Source organism: Triturus cristatus, chromosome 1_2, assembly GCF_964204655.1.
Source record: "Triturus cristatus chromosome 1_2, aTriCri1.1, whole genome shotgun sequence".
Taxonomy (NCBI): Eukaryota; Metazoa; Chordata; class Amphibia; order Caudata; family Salamandridae; genus Triturus; species Triturus cristatus.
The window spans coordinates 369272471-369286069 of record NC_140580.1 but is presented as its reverse complement, the minus strand read 5'-3'; the positions used below and the strand labels follow the sequence as shown (position 1 = coordinate 369286069).

General features: G+C 39.1%; 1 protein-coding gene across 2 annotated transcripts in view; it reads right to left on the bottom strand.

Annotated features, from left to right (window-relative positions):
* Positions 1 to 13599, bottom strand: part of BICC1 (BicC family RNA binding protein 1) — a 681813-nt gene that overhangs the window by 304321 nt on the left and 363893 nt on the right. For both annotated transcript variants that reach the window (XM_085604750.1, XM_085604761.1), the window contains exon 3: positions 567 to 636. In XM_085604750.1, coding sequence (XP_085460876.1) covers positions 567 to 636 — 70 coding nt within the window. The remainder of the gene's footprint in view (positions 1 to 566; positions 637 to 13599) is intronic.

Sequence of the window (13599 nt, the reverse complement as noted above, 5' to 3'; positions counted from 1 at the left end):
ACACTGGTCCATGGTGTAATAATGTATCTACATATAAATAAATATTAATTGAGATTTTTGTCACATATGACTTTAGAAAGTGTTAATTCTATTCATAAACAATTATCTGTGTTATACATTATGCACGTTTTATACAGCATTCGAGTCTTCCGTAAAAATAGGAATGGTATCTCATCCAAGGAGGGCTTTAACCTCATAGTCCTTTTCATAAACATTCTTACATTATAAACATGCCTGTAGGCTAAATAGCAATGTCATTTGTTTTGATTGTACATTCTCCAGCCCTCTTTTTTGACTGACTGTCATTTCGTACTTAATCACTTCATGGCACGTCCTACTTTAGAACATGTTAATTTACTAATGTCTTTAATGTTTGTGGGTTATCTTGCAGAAGTTTGTCTTAAGTTTCTTCCTAATACCAGCAATCAAAAATAGCTGTCTTTAGTCATGCCTTCGTTGGGATATTTTGTGTGTGTGTTTGTTTTCAGAGTTTAATCGTTGCTAAGTCCTAAGCAACCAATCTATGGCATAGCGTATTTACTTCACAATTAGAACACAATCCCTACCTTTTTTTGACTTTGCTCCTATTTTCAATTTTGATGGCCAAGCAATCTGTGTATTGGTTTCTTCCATAATCTGTTCAATAAGAAAAGAAAATAGTTTTCTTTGTTACAAAATACTTAATTTTTCTACACATCAGTGCATTCAACATGATACCACGGTCGTATTATCGACTACACTATGGAGTGCCCCTTAAAAATCACAAAACCATATTATTTTAATTGTAAATAATTTTAAAACTGTCAATCCTTTTACCAAACATTGCCAAGTAAGAAACAGGAACATGGGCAAAGGCACATGTTGAGCAAAACAATAAAATGCTGAAGTAAACTACGAATACACAAGCGATTGCAAGAGAGGGTGACTGCAAAATATAAAACAAAACCTTGTGAAAGTAACATACACCACAGAGTGATCAATATTTTCTCCACAAGTGCATCAATGTGGACAAATACATAATGGCACTGAAACAAATAATGTGGTGAAGATAAACACTAACCCAAAAACATATTTTTTCCTGTGAAGGTTTTTCAATGGATAACACCTTGCCTTCCAGCAGTAGATTCCAAAAATCACTATGAAATGGTAAAAAAAAAATACCTAGGTACCTCACGTGTTGTTGGAAAATGGCCCTCTCTGAAGGGTCACCTCAAACTTTTTAGCTTCCCATTTTTTGACCTTTTTGTTGGCTTAGGACTCTGACCACGTTACCACTGCTGACCAGTGCAAAAGGACACATCCTTCTCCCCTAAACACGGTAGCATTGCTGTATACACTATTGGCATATTTAATTTACTTATAAGTCTCTTGTAAATTGGCTTACCATACACCCTGGCCCTGTAAATTAAATGCTACTAGTGGGCCTGCAGCACTGATTGTGTCACCCACTCAAGTAGCCTTTCAAACCGGTCCCAGGCCTGCCATTGCAGGGCCTGTGTGTGCAGTTTACGGCCAATTCGACTTGGCATTTAAAACCATTTGCCAAGTCTTAAACTATGCTTTTTTTACACATAAGCCACCCCTAAAGTAGGTTCTAGGTAGCCCTATGGACAGGTTGCTGTAAAATGTTAAAGGTAGGACATGTGCTTTTACGTTTTTTACATGACCAGGTTGTGACAAACAGTTAAATTCGTTTTTCACCACTGAGGTCTACTCCTCTCATAGGCTAACGATAGGAAGTCCTTAAAACACTTTTAAGCTGTAATTCCTGATCAGAATGGAGTAGCTGCATCATGTTTTATATCTTTGAAATGGTAATGATAAATCCTCTTTGCTGTTAAAGTTGCAGTTAACATTATTATTTTAAAAATACCACATTTAGAAAGTGGGCATTTCTCTGCCCTTACTGCTATTAATGCCTGCAGCCTGTATCCAATACACTTTGTGCATTCCCACTATAAAGCTACAAACACAGGAAGGGTAGGTGTGATGGAGTACCCATCTGCATTCTGATAGCTCTTCCTGGGCAGGAATAGACAGGGGAGCTAACACTTACACCTGAATAGGCAGTGTCCTGTTTCCCACACAAAGATCTGATTACTCCCTACTGATAGTCTGGAACCGGGGCGAGGAAGGAAGGGCTTGTGTGCATGTCAAGGACCCTTCTTTGAAGTCACCCTCACTTCAATGGCACAACTGGTTATGAGTACTGGGCCTCTAATCCTTCCAAGAGAGTACACTATTGGAGCTGTTAAAACCCTGTCCTGAAGAGAAACTGCTGTGCTGCTACAAGGACTGCCACTTAGCTGGACTGCTGCTCTGGAAGAACCACTTTTCTTCTCTGATGTGCTGCCTGTTGCCAGCTGCTTGCTACCCTCTGCCCTGCAGAGGAAAAGGACTGGACCCATCTCACTTGAATCCAGAGTGACTCCAAAGGCTTGCTGGTTTGCCCCCTGTTGTGAAGTCTCAGGGCCTTCAAAAACAACCTGCAAACCCTGCAACAGAACCTGGACTCCTTCATATGCGAGCCCTGCCTTGTCAAGCGGTGTCACTTCAGTCCTGGGCCCTTGAAAGGGCTAGTCTCTGTGATGACCCAGCAGAATCCATGCTTCAATGACTTAGCGCTAATTAGAACGGATGCCGAAACAGCTGCTGCCTGACATCGCTTCAACAGACTACACAGCTCGACAATGACTGACTGCGCAGCCCTATGATGACGCATTGCATGCATCGCAAAGGGGTTCATTGACGAGGCTTCATTGACTGCACGGATCAGAACCAACGCATCACCTGCATCCACGGGATCGATGACACCGCATTGCCTTCTCTGCTCCTCGCATCAGTTCCTCACCATTGACGCTACTTTTTCAGCAGGACCTATGTGAGCCCTGTAGCCTGCCTGCCCTCCATTGCGGTCAGCCTGAAGTTTGGATTGTCCCCGGTTGGCGCTTTATGACTCTAAGCACTATATTTTGATTTAATCTTTAGAAATTCATACCTCTGGTTCTCCTTATTGGATTCTTGTCATTTTGTTCTTGTTTTACTCATAAAATACAATCTAGTTTTCTATACCTGTGAGGAGTATTTTTGTGGTGTCACTGTGTGTGTGTTTTGCACAAATACGTTACACATTGCCCCTTTAGATAAGCCTGACTGCTTTGTGCCAAGCTACCAGCGGGTGAGAACAGGTTATCTTTTAGTGTGTATCTAGCTTATCTTGACTAGAACAGTGGTTCCTGCTTGGACAGGGTGCATGCCTCTGCCAACCAGAAACCCCATTTCTAACACATGTGCACCCCATTAAAGACAAAGATCATAATGCAGGCTTCAACCCAGCAATCTATTTTTATCCACACATATAGACTGGGACAATAAGGAAATCAATAGATGTAATATCCCATACTTTGTCGTCGTCATACACCAATTACCCTCCATACTCTTAGCAGTGGTTTACTCTCTTAAGACATCTTTACTGAGGAAACAAAACAGCATCAAACGTTCAGCAAATGTAATAATTAAATCAACCCACAGAATATCCTACTGTGGCCAATCCAATTCTGATCCTAATTCATTAAACTTCATGTCAGAAATACTCAGCAGTCTAAATGTACATAATTCTTAGAAGGTAAACCTGCTGCAGCAATGATGCTGAATGAAAGCACTACTTCAATGCCTCAAGCATTACAGAAAATGTTTGTCAACGTAGTAAAATCCCTTCCATACTAAAGATACTAAGAATGTCCAGATAGACACCCCCCCCCCCAACCAGCCTCCAAGATCCTTTTTATTCATAAACCATCCAAACATTGTGACCCAGAGTCGCTTTAGCTCTAAATCCAAAAAAGGGGAACCCCTCCGTGCCAGGGCATCAAAGCGGGTATCTAATTCACAGTAAGTGCATATTGTTCTCCCATTTCATAATCACTGTATAACAAAGCACTCTTACACAAATTAGTTTTGTCCTAAATAGATAAAGATGCCTCAATTTACTTATAATTCTCAGGGAATCCCATTAGGGACTTAATTCACCATCACCCTTGAATACCACTCTCATCACATACCATCACTTCAATATTCTCTGCCTGTTTATGTATTTTGTACAACAATCTGCAAAATTCTTAATATAGCTTCTCAGGTTATTTTTTTTCCCTATTTATAATAGTACAACATTCACAATATTCCATATCCACTGTCTTATCACTCATACAAATAATGTTAACTAACGCTAAATAAAACCATGGCATTTTCTTATCATCATCTAACATGCATAGAGCATGCCATAGTCAACACTATATAGCATGTGGACGCTTAACACTAACTTCCTCAGGATGCCTTTGTCAGTTACTACCTGAAACAAAATTGTCTTGTTCTCTCGAGAGAGGAGACCCAACGTTCAAAGCTATTCACTACTATATTGCATTGAAAGGTCTAACATCTTGTAGAGCGCAGTTCGCAACACTTCTTAAACTCTAAAGCATAGTCCTATCAGACCACTTAATCTTTTATTGTTACAGAATTTTCTGATATGTCAGTTTCATCGTGTCACCTTATTATATCCCAGTCAGTAGATGTTGGATCCTTTAGTGACCTTCAGCCTTAACGTCACCAAGAGGGACACAAGGAGAAGATCAGAGAATCAGCCAGGGTTCCGCATATTGAGGATCAGATGGAAGGAAGAATGCCCTTCTAGCAACATATTGTTTTTAAAAATCTGCTCTGATTTTATCAACCTGGCTTCAGAATGATGTGCTGCCAACAGACAGCCACACTCCAGATGCTGCATGAGGCTCTGCGTACCGTAAATAAACATGACACGTACTAGAATTATGTGATCTCACAGAGACCTTTAACCCCTTCCCCGCTCATGACGGAACCGCTCCGTCATGCCATGACCAGTTGGCGGCCGCTCCGCCCACGCGGCGCTGTTTCCCCACCTGTGCGGTGGGACAACGCAACTGGGCGGAGTCATGACGGAACCACTCCGTCATGAGCACAGCTCAACCGTGGCTCATGACGGAGTGGCTCCGTCATGAGCACAGCGCCACCGCGCTGCCCCCCCGCACCCCCCAGCGCTGCGGCGGGATTCCCGCCGCAGCGAAGGGGTTAATACCGTAGAACATGAAAAACTATTGAATATGCTTGCCTAGACCTGGCATTAAGAGTTACCTTATTGTACTGGTGTTCCTCATTTACTTCACCCGTTACCCAGTTTGAAGAATGAATGGCATGATTTTGCTAAATCGAAGTCCAGTGAAAAAAATAAATGCTTCTTCTTATACGTGGAAACAATCACCCAAAAATACTAAGATGACTATATTAGATAAAACTGTTTGAAATATCTTGTATTTGAACAACTCATCAATATGTTTGGATCTAGTCAATAAATCATGTCATAACCTTTAAGAGCACATTGGGAAGATGTTTTCATTTACAATGTTCCAGCTACACCTGTTGACATTTAAAATGCTATCTCTCCTAAGGATGTCAAACTGGTGGTACAGACTATAGGAGTCTAATTTCTGAATGTCAAAATGTTGGTCCAGCAGGGCTGCCTTAAAGAGTACTGGTTATGCTTTGACCCACCTAGCAAGTGACCACTCAGAGAAACAGGTGGCAACAAATTTACTCAAAATCCTCACAACTGATCAACCTCCTTAAGCTCCTTTTGGAACATAGAATCCAATTTACAAAAAGATATTGTAGAGCCTATCAAGCAGAGAATTAAAGGATGGTCATGCAATGTGGGAAACACATCAAATTCCAAATGGGAATGTTTAAAGTCAAGAAAATGAAAACGCTAAACAATGCCTTCATATACGAGTCTCTGGAGCTTACTAGACTACCGGTGACCGATTGCAAATGTGGCCTATTAATGCACTGAAAGTTTGTGACTGAATGGCTAGTGCACAATCCTATTACACAATCCTATTACAGATGAGGTTGGATCAGATTATTTCTCAGCACCTTCACTAACATTAGACATTGAAGTCAAAGATTGCTGGGAGGCAGTAAAGTGGAGGAGAAATGTGTTTTCAGTGATTCAAGTTAGAAATGCAGAATAAACTAAAAGAAGGCCTAGAGCCTCAATCGAATTTTGTGTTTTTAAAACAAAAACCAGCATATTTAATTTGACTTGTCAGTTAGGAACCACTGTACCACCTGACTGGGATAGAATATATCAAGAATGGTTTCATGCATTTCCCTCATTATCGAAATGTTTATTATTACTAATCGCAGACAGGACCTTGGGTATCCTATTTAATTTGATTTTGAAAGTTACTCTGATTCTGCTATTAAATCAGGCAGTCTGCCAGGTCAGTCAAGGCTTCCTTCTCCCAGGCAGAGGAGTACCCACATGATTTAGAGACCCTTGCCTTTCTGGTGAGCATCTTAGTCACTGAATTGCTGAGCAGTCCCCATTTTTTTTTTTTGCCCTGCTCTGAATTTTTGTGTTTTTTACATAAACACACCTCCTAACTAAGAATCTGTGTAAAAAGGCATCAGTGGCCGTGACACTCAGAGAAGTTTATCCTTGTATGCATAGACTATTGATGGAATTCCCTGCCTGTGACTGCCATGCTTCATTTAGTGCTTCTAGGCCGGGAAATATTGTGACAGCCACCAGACTCGTAAGAGAGGACAGACATCACTATATATTGGTGGTCGAGTTGTGGGAGCACCACTAGATCAAGAGTTTCCATGGATGGCACTTTTTTGGAGCGAAGCTGTGACAATGTAACTTTTAAACCCTAGAGTATTGAAATTCTAAAGGTTTTGAAATATTTTATATGAAAATAAATCTGGTTTAAGAAATAAAAAATGAATGTTTTTATAGAACTTGTTCAATATTTGTATGTGAATTTCAGGGTGAGTAACAATATAAATTCAAGCAATCATTCTTAACAATTAAAATAAATTCTTGAAATATTTACCAGAAAAGTGCAGCAGCAGGAATTGGAGAATAATCACAGAGCAAGGATGGTAAGCAATGTGTCAGAAACAGCGGTAAAATTCACCAAACACAGTGCCGTAGGCCTCATAAGGAGTATGAAAGTGCTAAATGAATGCCACTGCACAGCAATAAAATATAAAAGTGGCTATATTCTGTATACTGTGACTACATTCCCTTTACTTCCTCCACTACCACTTATCAATTTGCTAATTTCACTAAACGTTGATGAAAATAACGATTATTAAAATCTAGTTGTGAGCAATTGTTTGAAGAAGATGCCCCAAACTCTACTGCAAAATATATTTTAAAAAACTATGCACTTTCATGAAATTTGTTTGCCACTAGAATTGCACATTTTGTTCAGCAAGAGATAGTAAAGCTCTTACATAGCCGCATCAGTCAACAATACCTTATCCCACATCACTGTTTCAGGCAATCCCTCTCCACTACATTGTTAAAGTTGGGATTCCCTGTGCAGTTTAAAAAACAGATGTGAAAGGCTCTTTACATATAGTTACAGACATATGTTATTTAATTATACAGGGATTCCCAAACCCCGCTGCAAATGTAATAGCTTGATTAATGAGGCCCTCATCCCAAGGAATCTCCTCATTTCTTGGCAGAAAGAAAGCACAGGTTCAGAGATGCTTAGACCTTATTCATTGCTTTACAGTATACTACAATTCACTATACATAACATATAATTTTCCATAAGCAACTCTCATTTTAAATGACCATACTGTATTTTCTGTATGTATTGAAAAACGAATGACGAATATGGTTTTTCAAAATATGCATTTTCAAAAGTATTTTTAAACTAAAGCAAGGAAATGCATATATAAAATATTAAAAAACAACTTCTGAGAATGCATATTTACTATGAATATAAACTGATAGAGATATTGTGTGGTGGAAAAAACACCAACTACCCAGAGCAGTTAAAAATGAACAAGAATTTACTAAAAATAAAAAAAAATACAGTTTTAAGAGAAAATTGTGGCCCCATACCAAATCCCCTTTGGGAACTGATGGGCCAATATACAAAGGAAAATATAGAGTTAAGAAGATCTTAATAGTGAAAAAGCTCTTAAGCTATTCTTATTCACATGTTTTGCAATTCACAAACTGCTGTATGATAAATCACGTCATTGTAAATCCATAGAATAGGAAATAATTCTACAGCACAATGTAACGCTATATCAAGACCACACATGACTGGTGGCACTATTTGGAATCACACTACAACTCAATACACATGCTAATATTACCTTCCCTACAATGCATGCAAACAATCCAAGCATGCATACACAATAACACACAGACAGTATCGGTTGTTCTTAAACTTTGGCCTAAAATAACAATGTCCACACATACATTTTATTGAAAACAAACTCATTCCATGCCAAGGAAATGCATGCATGCCTATCTCACCCCATGAAACATCTGACACTGGTGCTTTCAATGCAAGGGTGAGTATCTTGTATTTTTAAAATACATACATGTGCGCACAATATGCACCTGTGATTTGTGTCTTTTAGGCTTACAAAATGAAGCTAAACCTTACACAGCTTTGTCAGGTTCAAATGAGACATAACTATGGGATTTGTTGGTCACTGTGATGCTCTTCAAATGTACACACCTACAATTCATGAGAGGTACTTGGAGGTAATATGGTAGTGTGATGTGAGGGCATAGCTGTTGTTGCTTGAATATTGGGACAAACGTGCAAGCTGTTAACACTAAGGAAAGATCTTGGGAGGTGGAGGAAAGAGGGTTCTGGAGGCAAACCCCTGAACAGGAATTAAGACCTAGTCAAACCTTTTAAAGATTTATTGCATTTTCACCTATAAACAAAGCACGTAGAGGCAATTATTAATAAAAAAAACATTCTAGGAATTGCTTTCTACCAAACAGTTATGCACATATATTTTAAAAATGTAGATATGTCAATTAAACAGTATGTTTCACAAAATTGAATATTTATTCATTCATATTTTATATGAAATCACATACAAACTATTTAGACACTGCATGAAAACATGGACCAACAACGAAAAGGCTCTTGCAACTGCAAGGGCGTGGGAGGCCTTAGTTGCATTGTTACGTGACCCTGAGTTAGATTCGGATGGAGACACAGTGCTAGAAACATAAATGGAAGAACCTTGAGCAGCTGCCTAACAGGAGAGTTGAAGAGTTGATCAGGCACTATAATAATACACGTGACTATAATAGAATGAGCTGAACAACTAGGGAGCTACTGAGTTATTTAACTTTGTGCATCACAGAGCATGGTTTCTACACACTTATTGCACATAACCTGAACACACCAGTGGTAGGAGGTAGTAAGGGGGAGGGAGTGAGGTGGGAAGATCTGGTTTGCTTATTACTGATGCGGTTGCTTATTAATTAAAACGATGTGTCTTGTTTGATGGCCACTTATAGCCCTACAATTGCAAGAGGACAATTGCTCAAAGGGGCAGTACTGAGACATAGCCTCTCATAGATGGAATTGTAACCACTCCAACATATAGACAACTAATGGGATACAATCTATTGAAGAACTTTGGTAAAATGTATATCAACCAAATGTATGTGACTCAAACACCAGTAGAGTTGGTTTCTCTTTGTTTGTTTGAAAATTCAATAAAAAATATTTTAAAAAAAAATGAAAACATGGACCAAATTATTTTCGAAAGGGGGAATAGACAAGGGCTTCTACAACTTGCTTGCATTTCCAGAAGCTAAGAGAATACAACACAGAGTCACTTTAATAGATACATTTAGACATTTTTTGTTTTGCTTTTAGTTAATTTTCCAATGCGGCATTAATTGAAAAAAAAAAATTCTGCTGTAACATTTCTGTAAACATAGCATATTGACTCCATGGTTGTGTCTTCCGTATCAAAACATGTGTGCCACTTATCAATTCCCTGCATGTCAACGCTTTCCGCTCTTCCAATATACTTTGTGGTAAGTGCATTACTGCCTTGTGTCTCTCATCCACATGATTTATTCATCTTAAGTCATACAACAGGCCTCTGAAAAATATCACCGGTTCCTGTTCAACAAATATTCAATAGTGTTTTGTGTAATAGAGACAAATGTGTTCTGGCACACTAATATTGCAGAATAGATTCCATATGTAACAAGCTGTTCCAAGGATGTTCACCTTCAGTTTTCAAAATCCAAATTTTTCCTCCTTATATAACATAATTCAAAAAAAGGAGTTGCGAAAATAAGTTGCAAAGAAAAGGGACTTGTGGAACACTGGGAAACTGGAGGACTATAGTCGTTCATATCAAAACTTGATTTGTGTTTTGATTAGAGCAGCTTAAAATACTCCACATGTCTTATATGTCTTCTATATATCTTTTTGAAAACCCGAGCAAAGCATGTGGAGTGAGTACCATAGTCAAGATAGGTAGAAATACTGATTCAAATTGTCGAGGGAAGTGTCGGCAGGAGGGATCCTTTTTTCATATTATTTGGGAGTGCCCAGTAATATCGGTCTTTTGGGGTTTTGTCATGAATTGTTATCAATAGTGTAAGTGGAACTGATTTTACGCCTTCGACCAAGTGGTGTCTTCTTAACTTTTGGGATGACACGCACTAGGTATGATGATGGGTGAACTAAACATAGCTCAACTTTGAAGGCTGAATTAGCAGGGTCTCAGATTTTGGAAACTCAACATGGACTGGTGCATGGTGGCAGAAAAAGTCATGTATGAAAGCAGAGGCTGCCCTGACAAGTCGGGGAAGATCGGGGGTAGATGAAATGCCTGTAGAGGGAGCCCGTGTGCTGGCCCCATTGTGTTGTCCTCAAGGGCTAGTACCAATGATTGTGCTGCATCTAAACTACATCAACCTGCAACTGGGGTATAACACAGTTTTAGATACTGTTTGAGATATGAGAGCCGAATATACCTGTGCCCCTCATGTGTAATTCTTGTGGCGTTCATTTCTACTGCTGTCTTAATATGTGCCTAATAAAAATATGTATCTAAAAAAAACTTGATTTGTGGTGCACTCCCAGGGACTAAAGTTTATTGCTAAAAATTACAAGTGCTTCTAAGAGTTCATCTTCTAAAGGAACAGATAAAATCAGAGAAATTAGAAGAATGAAATGAACAGAGTCCAGAATGCAACTCAAATTATAGAACCCACAACTGGATGAGATCTGAGCACATATGTTAGAAGGCAAGAAATTTAGTAAATGCCTCAAACTATTTTTTTCAGAAACAAATCAGCAATAGCCCCTTGATCAACTCCTGGACCAGACAAGATTCTCTAGCAACTTAACAGCAGTGCCAAGAGATGATCCACTCAGTACAAATCTAGAAGTTTAGACCTATATAGATATAGGAAGTTAGGTACTGTCACAACTTGAACAAAGCTGTTCATTATAAAACAAGAGCCAGATATATGTAAACAGACAACAATGTTTGACTTGCAGAAAATGTGAAGGAAACATTAGCCCAATTATTTCTTGAAAACTTGCATAAATGCAGTGGTCGATTTTGCCGATTACTTATTTGTACAATAAAAGAACCATCAACTAAGAGACATCACCCCTTCTGATGATGAAGATAACTAAATATCAGTTTTCTGGATGGGTTTTTTGGGCATTATCATTTCATCTTCATTGTCAGTTCATCTCTACAGTCCGCATGCCAGGATTATATTTTTCTGTAGGGTGGAATGAAATGCCATAGAAAAAGACCATCATTGAAAATTACAATAAACAACTAGGAGTAGTGAAGTAAAACTAAGCTAAAGAGACTACAAATATTGATTACAATTGCAGCATAAGCAGAACAGCTTCACTTAGGGAGGATTTAATCAAAATATCAGCAATGTAGCCATCGCTCTCTTTAAAATTCTGTTTAAATCCAAACAAACACATAATTACTCTAACATCACACATCTACATACCTCTAGTTACATCTCTTTTCTCTGTCATGTCCCAATAATATTAACTCTTATTTATCAGCAAATTACGAGTTTTTCAAACCACCTCTGCATCAGAATACATTAGCTCTAGCAACCACAAAGGTAATGTCTGGAGTAACTAGTCATGGTAGACTGGCCACATATCAATATCCTGGTAGTACGGATCCAGAACAGGTTTTCACACAAATGGTGAGCCAGTTCTTTCTCAGTCCTAGGCCCAAAACTTTGTAACTCCCATCCTCTGCCACTCAGAGCTAAAACCAATCTTTTAAAATGCAGGTGTCATCTAAATATTTGATTTTTCTCTTTATAAATTAGGTTTGGATACTGTAATCTTCCTTTTCAACCAGAGGCTCTAATGATGCACATCATAACTAAATATATTCTTAGGCATTTTCTCCACCCTACAGAAATTTCCATCTGGAAGAACTCTCTTCAAATTCTCTACCTATCTCACAAGATTTGGGGTATGTGAGTACAATCATTTCAAAGCAATAGCTCCCTTTTAAAACAAAACTAAGGTAAGGCCTTCAAACTGGAGGCCAGGTTCTCAATGGTATAAAATGGAACACTGTGGTTCAATAATGAAAGGGATGACTTACCAAAGGGAGAGACCGGTTCATTATCCCCTGTGCAGATTGCTCAGATCAGTCAGACACCATAATTGGGTTTGGTTAAGTATAAGAAAAATAGACTAGATTGTGTATGTTTATCATATATGTGACCTCATCTGCTTGAGAGGAGAGCCTTCCCTTCGAAAAATATCTGCAGATCTGTTTGTTATACAATAATTGACACAGTGATAGAAAACAATTCAGCAGTAACACCCATGTCAATGTTAATAATAAACTTTATAATGGTCACATATTACATGGTCTTACCAATGTTTTATGAATATCACCAGAATCGGTTTCAAATGGACTACTGATATGAGCACTGAAATTGTACAGGAGTACAGCATCAGAATATTATCTGGCATAAATATTGTACTCCTAATACTGTTGAGTCTTCTGCACTCACTGATGAGGTTGAACTTCGATCAACATCAGCAGCATGGTTCACTGTGAACTATTTTCTTACCCTGGGGATTCTTGTGGCTCAACCTTTCAACTGGAGCTTCCCATTGTTTGGATCAGAGACTAGTTCTTGATGGCACTGACAATTTTTAATAGCTCTTTACTATGATCCTCATTGTGAAACTGGACTCAGCTACTTGTTCTTCACAACGACTTCCATAACTCTATTCTCTTCAGTAGTTTCAATTTTTTCTTTTTTTTTTACCCTCTCTGGATCCACGCTGAAAACTTGAGCTTGACGCCTAGCTGCCAAAAATCACATCACAGACTTCAGGAGGAAGGTCGAATGCTGTCAACTGCCGCCATTCACTCTCCACGCAAGAAGGCGTAGAGTTGACAGGTTTGGGTGGAAGATCCTCCCCTGCTGCTGCAACAGATGATCCTCCTGGAGGGGCAGCCTGATCAGAGGAAGGATTCTCAGTGAGAGAAGCTCTGGATACCAGACTCTCTGTGCCGAGTCTGGAGCCACAAGAATGACTTGGACTCAGTTGCCCCTGATCTTCTTGAGCACTCTGGACAGGAGTGGTATTGGCAGAAAGGCACACATGAGGCCTGATCTCCGCTTGAGACGAAAAGCGTCGCAGAGCGAGTGCCACCTTGGAAACTCCAGTGCGCAAAATT